At 48.1% G+C, this 9,045-nt stretch overlaps 1 protein-coding gene across 1 annotated transcript; it reads right to left on the reverse strand.

Moving 5' to 3' along the window:
- Nucleotides 1–7,386: 7,386 nt before the first annotated feature.
- Nucleotides 7,387–8,691, reverse strand: Pmar_PMAR008713 (hypothetical protein; the record flags this gene model as incomplete). Its single annotated transcript, XM_002777732.1, has 1 exon — nucleotides 7,387–8,691. One exon carries the CDS (start codon nucleotides 8,689–8,691, stop codon nucleotides 7,387–7,389), a length of 1,305 nt encoding a protein of 434 aa, XP_002777778.1.
- Between the last annotated feature and the right edge of the window lie 354 nt (nucleotides 8,692–9,045).

Genomic DNA, 9,045 nt, shown 5'->3' on the forward strand with positions numbered 1-9,045 from the left:
ACTTGGTATTGGTGTAACATGCCAGTGGCTCAGATATTGCTATAAAACTTGGTGAACTTATCGGTATTCGCCAAGTACGTGTCGTAAAACGCCGATATCTTGGTATAATCATTTGTTTATGAAGATTACACCATCTTTGGCGATATCCGCCTTTTATCGATCACGGTTGGTATATTCCCGAGTCGGAGTCGAATATCGCCAGGTGATTTGTTCAAATCTGGTTTTGTGACAGGCTTTCGCCACAACTTTGTGATGATTCCTGTCCGGCGAGAGTTTTATCAAGGCCGCATACCGCCAAGTTGGATTCAACCGCACACTTCCCCCTTGGTTCTGCTCTTCGTTGTCTGTTCTCAGTGACTTTCGATGTCTTTGTACTCTGAGTTCAAATGATTATCATGTCTTGTGGCAGGACGATAGGCGGTCTATCATAGACCGATCGAGTACAGGAGAGTTCGCGCGGGAGGCCCAGGATCTACTTACATGAGTTTTACCACGGCAGAGTTTATCCTTTGTCAACTTTGCCGAGCCGGCAAGGCCCAACGAGGAAGTTGAACAGCGTCGTATGGCCTTGTATGAATCGGTCAGTGATCTCCGATCATCATATCTCCATAGAAATTCTCCTTTTCGATGGAATGCTCCGACCAAAGCTCGAGTTCAAATTGAACTCGAGCTTGAACTGTTCAATAATTCATGGCTGAATAAGGCTCCGACCAAGGCTCCGACCAAGAAGCAGCTCAGGCTTATTTGGAGAGACTGCGGCAGCACTTGAAGGAGGTTCAACAAATTGGGTCACAATACATCAAACAGGTGGCAGGGAAGCGACCGCTGGAACATAGAGAGGATATGGAGCCTGAAGAGGTGTTTCAGGTAGGTTGTCCTAACAGGATAGTATCCTAGTGCTGGTGACTTGAGTTCAGATGGGCGACAAAGTTGCCTCTAAAAGAGACTCTTCGGCCACAGTACATAGCTCTAAGTTCCAGAAGCGCAAGTTCCATGGGGTGTATCTAGTGACCAAGGTGTTGTCCCCAAACAGTTACCGGTTACTAGTTACCGTTACCTGGTTACCCCATTACCAGTCGTTGCGTCCCGAAACGACCTTATTGGTAACAGCGCAACAATTGCCATAAGACACCGTGAACGTAGTGAACAGCCAAACGAAGCCTAGAGAACAACCAGTTCTTGTTCCCCTTTGAAACGTGTTTTTACACTACTCAGTTCTTGTGTTATCTCGGAAACTGCTCCAGCACTCAGCATAGCCCCACAAGGCTCGCTTTCTGCCGATTAACGGACAGAGGTCTTCAACTACCAACTCCTCACCATCACGGTCTCCTCGAAGACGATACAGGTAAAGATCGTCTTCTCCGGCATACCAGTCGTCCTCAACACTGACGACCGAATACTCCTGACGAACTTGGCGGTCTAGAGAGAAGTTCGACCAAACGAACACCTTGTCTCCGGGGACTATTGACATGTGACTAACACAAGGATTCTGAATTCCGAGTCAACACTATCATCAAAAAAACAACACCAACTAATGAGGTTAACTCACTCGCCTTTCCTCAGCCTTGAAAGGCCACCGCCTTATTCAAGGCTCACCATCCTCCATTCGGAGCTTGATGCGCATCCGCTCGTTGTGCTTTCTCAGTTGATGAATGAAGAATCGTTCATGTGAACGGCGATGACCCATGAAACACTTCAGGGCACCGTGCAGGCCCTCGGCAGCGTTGTTTGTACTATGTCGCATGCCCGCTGAAGCTGATCAGACTGATCAGATCAGTATAATATACCCGAACGTGAGGTGCCTCGCCAATGGAGGATCAGACCTGAAAGAGACCCTTTTCCGAGATCATGAATTAACAGAACCCGACGTTGTAGTAGTAGAGTGATCGACACGACTATCGGGGGCGGACTTGAGTGAGAGCGAGTTGTCAACAATAAACTTCAACAGAATAAGGTCCTCCAAGACTCAACTTCTCCTGAAAAGCAACACAGTATAGAACACAAAAGCGAAACTTCCTACTTACCGGAAGACAGTAGAGAACGGAACTTATCACGACACTGTTGACCGGTCCTAGCTAGGCATTGTGAGCTTCACATTGTCTTCACAATGTGAAGACTCAGTAGGAAAATACCGATAGGAAATAAGACCAATTGAATCCGAGAGCTTTCACAGTGTGAAAGCTCTCATATTCAATTGAAATTCACACCCGAGATGAACAGAACCACCTCATCGCGTCCAGAAGTTGTAGCACCTCATACGCTTACTCGTTGAGGGTTCAGCCTAAACCGTTCAGGATCAGCGACAGAAATTTTCGTCACAGAATCGTCATCGTGGGGAGATAACGGACAGGAAGTAGCAGTAATAGTAGTAGTGGAGTGTCGTTGCAAGCAGTAACTGACCTCGAAGACTAAGAGAAGTAGCCGAGTCGCGAGCCATGCTGAGAGTCGTAAATAATTAATTGACGGCGTGAATTGGTCCCTGCTCCATTACCATCATCTATGGGGATGAACCAACGTTGAGTCTTGATATAATGAGCTTGTACGAGCTCCAATGACTATGTATGCTGGACACCACCAGTTTGCAACGCACCAAAAGTTTGGTCCAATTTGGACCGTCCAAAACATAAACCGATAGCCAGGGCGCACGCTGTTCGATCCATATTTGACAACCCTAAAATCACCTACTTGGCAATCCTTGTCCAGAAGACCAACTTGGCGGGAGCTGTCCATGTGCAGTTATTGCCAATACTGATGTTGGCGGAATGAGAACAACACGCAGATTACTGCACATCTGTTGAATTTTGCAGAATCCACCAAATCTTAGTCCAAATCAGTTGTAGAGTAGCGTATTTCACCACATTGTTGTAATCTGTTTTAGCACTGGTATCACCTACAATTCCTGTCGTTAGGCCTGCGAATCTGTTTGGCGTCATTTTGGCGATTTCTGAGTTGGCGAAATCTGATACAGCCTTCGATTTGAGAAACAAATAGCGTAGCAGTGGATCGCTGATGACACACACTGTCCTAGTGAAGGTAACCGAATCATTACGTACTGTGATAAGCGTTGTATCATGGTAAACGGGATAAGTGTTCTATACTGCGAAGTTAAGCTCACGGAAAAGAGCTCCGGATAAACTCGGACAGCGGCAGCTCCGCAAGTACATATGGTCGCTCAAGCGGTGTTCTTCCAGTGGGCACTCAAGAAATACCACGCTTGACAATTCTCTGTGTTTTTGCAGTCAACTGATCTGACCTATAGTGTGAGTACTGAGCGGCCGTACCAAAAGAGGGGGTTGTGTGGTGAGACAATTATCCCATGTGGTTACTGCGCAGTTCCCTCCCAGCAAAATCTACATTGCTACTTCACTGATGAGCGTTAGAGGCTGTTCAGAAGTATTCTTTAACGGAAGAATATCGTCCGCGACTTACCCATTCCGACGATTCGTTGCCGGAATGTGTGAATGAGCAAAGGACCATGTGATAGATTATATTGAATGTCACTCATACGATGAAAGGATTCACAGCAAGAATGAGATTTGCTCAGGTAAACGTGTAAGTACTCGTTGGAGCATGTTTGTTCTCATGAGCTTCTTAAAGAGTGAACCTCTCCTCACACAAATCTCATGCAGGTTTCATTCGTGCGTAATGTCGGTCTTTCCATCCGATTTGGTCGACAGGTGCGGTGGGCGGCACCGGCTCCGAGACCTCTCACGAGTATTGCATCGCAAACTCCGGGCGGATCCCTCTATGCCAATTCTCTGTGACTCGCAAGCAGATAACTACGTTGATTGGTTACTGGCCACCGTTCGCGTTGGGTCTACATTCGGCAAAACTGCGCGCTCGGGCATCGATGCTCTTCCAACGCAGCGACATCGCAACCGCTGGATTCACCTGCAATTCGAGGCTTGCGACGAGCTCGCTCTATCCCCCGGGTTCATTCTGCCATATATTCATGGTCTCTGTTTGGTCTTGTCTGGGATCCCATTGCCACCGAACTCTCCAGTGGGAAGTTTCAAGTCACTGGTGAACACTCCTGTGAGAAGTCCGAGGTGCTATGCTATCTCGTCTCCTCACTCGAGTCGATCGTTATCCTCATGTGCCACGCCGGTCGTGCGTAGACCGAGAAAAGTCACTGCTGCTCATGAGATCTCTCGTGACAGCTTTGATGTTGCGACTCTTGATATGTGATCCTCTCTGTTCCATTGTTGCCTCGATATGAGGCCTTTGTATCGATACCATTGTAGATATTCCGTGGTTCCGTGAAGTGATCATGGGCTCCCACGCGGACATATCCCTGATAATAGTTAAAATTTCGATCAACACCTCAGCCTGCATTAAAGTCGGTATTTTTCAACCTTAGTAGTCCTGTTGACATAATGTCACATTGTGCTACATAGATGATGTGACATCTCTGACATGTGTTATTTCGTGTTCACAAGTGTACAATTATATCCTTGATCTCTGGTTGAAGGTGGGCGACGAAAGTCGGCTTAGGCCGGCGAGCCAGCCACTGGCTGTGCGCGCGGTGTACATACCAGAGGAAGGCGTTGTGATCAGGCGATGCTGGTTCAGTTAAAGTGTCTCGCCTGAACTTCATGAGCACATCCCTCATGTGAGTCACATGAGGGATGTGCTCATGAAGTTCAGGTGACCCACGAGCTGCAGAGGCCTGGTGATTCTGTCGCGTGTTTATGGATACGAACACAAGTCTCTCTTACAGCATGAAAACCGTTAGTTGAAACATGGCACGATAAATCCATTTCATGCCTGAGAGTATCACGTAAATGATAAGGCGTCGTCTCATGACATCATCTGATGCATAGACGGTGTGAGGAGAGTCTCCTGCAGAATGTGCAATGGGAGCCTCGATGGTTACGGTATCGAGGTTCTCCCTCGCCACGTCGAGATTGCCATTGCTGGACCGTCAAATCGACCGAGATCCACCACCAGTAGAAACTGCATAATAGTTCACGTTCTTGATTCGAGTTGCTCAGGCTTTGGTCGGAACAGTAATAGCACTGCACACTTCCCGGGAATCACCGAGATGCTAACGAAGATCCGCGGAAAAACGATGAGGCTCGTTAATAAGTAGTGTAGTCTTCAATCACTCCCGTACGGAGTCCGCAGTATGGACTCCTTACTAAGGACATGACAGGATCTACCCACTCGTCTGATTGAATTGTCGTCTTATCCACGGAGTACCTTGGTAACGAAAAGTCGGTGCCCTTCTGGTGAGGCCACCGGCCTCAGGCCGGGCTGATGGTTTCCATGAAGGTCAATTTATTGGGCTAGGTCAACAAACGAGCGAATGGTTTGTGATGTGGTTGGGGGGTGTTGGATCGATTAATATCCAGTTACCATTTAGTTAATGGGGACTTTCCTGAACCCACCCGCCCGCATCCGGTTTAAGTTGGTTTGAGAGGCATGAGTAGTCAAGCGAGGGTCATAGGCCAGAGGCTCTGGCCCAGAGAGCACCGAATTGACTCTCTGTGGCAGATGAGAGTATCCCATAGTCTCGCTGCTACTTATGCGGAGCGAAGCATCCAGCGTTGCAAGTTTCGGAGAATTTTTCGACAGAACTTCGAGGTTGAGACTTTCGGATCTCACTAGTTCTGTAGCAACGTATCATGCTTTCGCCCCACTACCCACTACTCCCAACTAACTAAATGAATGGATGTTATTGGACAACAGACATTCGACAATAGTATGGTAGAGTGTTCAGGGTAAACCAGCGAGCGAGTAAACTTGAACCAACTTAGCGCGATCCATTAGCTACTTTTCAAGAAACCTCTCCATACGATCATCGTCTTTGATCTGATCAAGTCTCATCGTGAGACTCTCATGATTCTCGAAACCACGGTCCCCTCGCAACCTGTTTGAATTCAGTCTCGTGAGTTTCATGTGACATGACATTGATATGAGGATTTTCAATAGTGCCTTCGTTGTTGCTGTAGTGGTATTTCGGTTGTGAACCGCGAGCAGTAAGCGTAAGCCTCATCATGAGAGTACTGGCATGATTGTCCCGATAACACGAAATTGAAGTTTCGGACAACGAATTCGATTCTCCATAAGGGACCAAATTGAGAGTCTGAAGGTGTACTCGACGAAATTGAAAGTTCTATGACGAATTCGAAGGTTCGAAAGTCGAAATTAAATGTTCTATGAACACGAACTTGAACTTCTCATCGACTTCGGAGGAACTTGAATATTCTATGACGAAGTTGAAAGTTCTAATTATGAATATGATCTTTCCGGTTCGGATTCTTACCTCCAACTTTGCGCGTCCCGACGAAATTGATGGTCCCAAAGACAAACTATATGTTTAAAAGATGTAGTGACGTCTGGTCTCGCTCTTTGTTCATGGCTGTTGTAGGCACTTCTATTCCAAAGCTGGTAGCCTACTTCAGAGAACACTGATCGACTACATCGATCTGAAACGTCGTCATACCGGTACTAGACATTGCAGAGAGTGTCTATGACATATACTCCATGCTGCTCTGGAGAAATGTGACTGTATTCCGAATATTTGTCCTTTCACTACGGACAGCGCCGGCAGATACTTGCCGGGTATGAGCCTCCTTCGTCGGACCTACGGCGACAGCGGACGGTACCGTAGCCGTATCCGTAGGTCTTGCCCATCTCTAGAGCCACAAAGCATGCCGAACAGCAGCATGATGAACTAGTCTTATCCTACTAGTCTTATCTGGCCAACGCTCAACCACTGGACTCAAATGTGTTTGAATTTAGTCTTTTCCGGAGACACCTGTACACAATCTTTGACCCTTAGCTTGACGTTTAGCTAGCTATTGACTCGTGCTGTGTTTTGCTGTACTTCCCTACTACTAGTACTCTAGTAGAAAAACTATACTGTTGTGTTTATCATGGCTCCTAAGACCAAGGCCACTCAGAATCCCAAGAATGTGGAAGTATTCGTCAATTGTAATGGAGGTAATTTCTACGTCTTGTTACAAGGTGTAGGAGTCTCCGATCGACGACGCATAGCCTCAGAGCTCGTGTGACAGAAGACTCCTACTGGTTTGGATCCACCAACTAACGCGACTACTGGAATGTATAGTAGTGAAACTCCTGTGCCACATCTCGATGATCCGTACAATAACAAGCGGATCCACAAAAACTTCCATCAAAAAGTCAATTTGTATTCTGGTATGTGCGCGCGAACATCCTGCGAGACGAGTTCGATGGACGTCCGATGTGTCAAGACTGTGAGAGATGAGAATAATCTAATGGTACACCGACAACACAGTCCACTCTGGTGAGTGACAACTGTCATCAGCAATTCGCCTATCAAGGTCTATATAACCATGGAAATGTTCACGAAAAATTGTGCATAAAACGCCCGAAAAGAAGTAGCAAGTGTTCTGATATTCAAACCTTGACGCGAGGTGGGTCAGCATTCTTCTCATGTGGGCCAGGCCGACCGCTCGAGTCTGTGGCCGAACCCTCTTGCCTTCCTCGTGGACTCGTCAGTCCAACCCGACATTCTCCACCAGCATCATCAGAGCCGACTCTGCCGCCGATCTTCCTCGGCAGCCGACCAAAAAGCTCCCATAACTTCCTCCCTGATCCCCCTGGCTTCAAAGGTGTTTTCTGGACATCGGCATCACACAAGACCGGCCTATGCCAGCCTGTAGTACGTTCCTTGCCATGCCACCTGTAGATCAGCACCGTTATGGCCAACACCAATTGTACCGTCATGATAGGGCACTGCACAGTTAACACTCCGAACAAGAAAGTAGCCTGCCGAGCATACTCGTGGACATACAAGTCTCTTGACCGACACCAGCTGTTGATCTCCCCCGAGCTCGATCCTGCATGCCTGCTCAGGGCGTTCTCTCGGCATGACAAAAACTGCTCCTGAGTCCCTCGGTAATCCATGGCCCAATTATTCAGGAACAACTGGATGTTCTCTTCTTCGCACTTGATAGGCTCGAACGACAGGTCGCTACCACTGCAGTTCTCTGGAATGCAGTTTCCCCCTCCACAGTGGCCCACTTTCCATTGATCGATATACTCTTGTCGAAAGGAGTCCAGAAGTTGCGATTCCTCTCCCGAGGAGTCGGCGAATGCTGCCACCCCACGGCTATCAATCCGCTTGAGTACAACATAGAAGTGGTGGTAGATGAAGGTGAAGGCGATGTACAAACCGAGACTTAGTATGAGAAGAGCGATGAACCAGATGATATGTTTTCGGCTCGGCCCAGTCCGTATTGCCTGGCACCCCAGGATGGACACAACTACCATGCCCGCAGAACTGCCCCACATCGAGTACAGTAGAGTCGACGTCTCAAATTCATCCAAGTTGAAGAAAGCCAGAGAAGCCATACTCAAGTAGATGTTGAGCACCGACAGAAAGAACAGCGCGATGCTGAGTAAATCCATGAGAATCTTAGTCACTCTCTCTTGCGGCCAGTACCCACCCTCCGACGCGAAGTTGCGAGCGTACAATACAAAGATGGTGTGCCGAGTGGGCACGCTATGCGAATCCGCTTGCTGGTCGTCTCCTCGTCCTCCGCCAGCTTGTTGGGGGTCTCTTGAGTCCGTCTGATTGCAAGTGTCAACCCCACCTCCTCCAGCATCCAAGAACCGCGACTTTTGGACGGTTCTGCTGTTGGGCAAAACGTCCGGGGGCAGGACGTCTGCTAGTGCCGGCAAGGCCGGGCCTAGCCCCATAGTGTGCGTTCTCCGAATGGAGGTAGAATGAGGCGTCGGCCGAGACACCCCCCTCTCCAACGGTAACGCGGAGTCGAAGCTCCCCCGTCGTGTGAAGACACCATTGGACATTTACGAGAGTCAAGGATCGGCAATAATTGTTCTTGTCAACTGAAGCGAATTTGTTCAGGATGCACGTGTGTGCCGAAGTAACGCACGCAAGCGACAATCTTGAAGTATTGCTGACTTGCATTTCCTCAGTAACTCTTCCCTCCCATCTATTTGATCGGCGTGGTCAATCGACCTTCAAGCTCGCCCAGGATTAGATATCACATGTAAACCTCGACCTCTTAGAACTCAGATGCAACATCTGTG

This window comes from Perkinsus marinus, assembly GCF_000006405.1.
Source record: "Perkinsus marinus ATCC 50983 genomic scaffold scf_1104296951054, whole genome shotgun sequence".
Classification (NCBI taxonomy): domain Eukaryota; phylum Perkinsozoa; order Perkinsida; family Perkinsidae; genus Perkinsus; species Perkinsus marinus.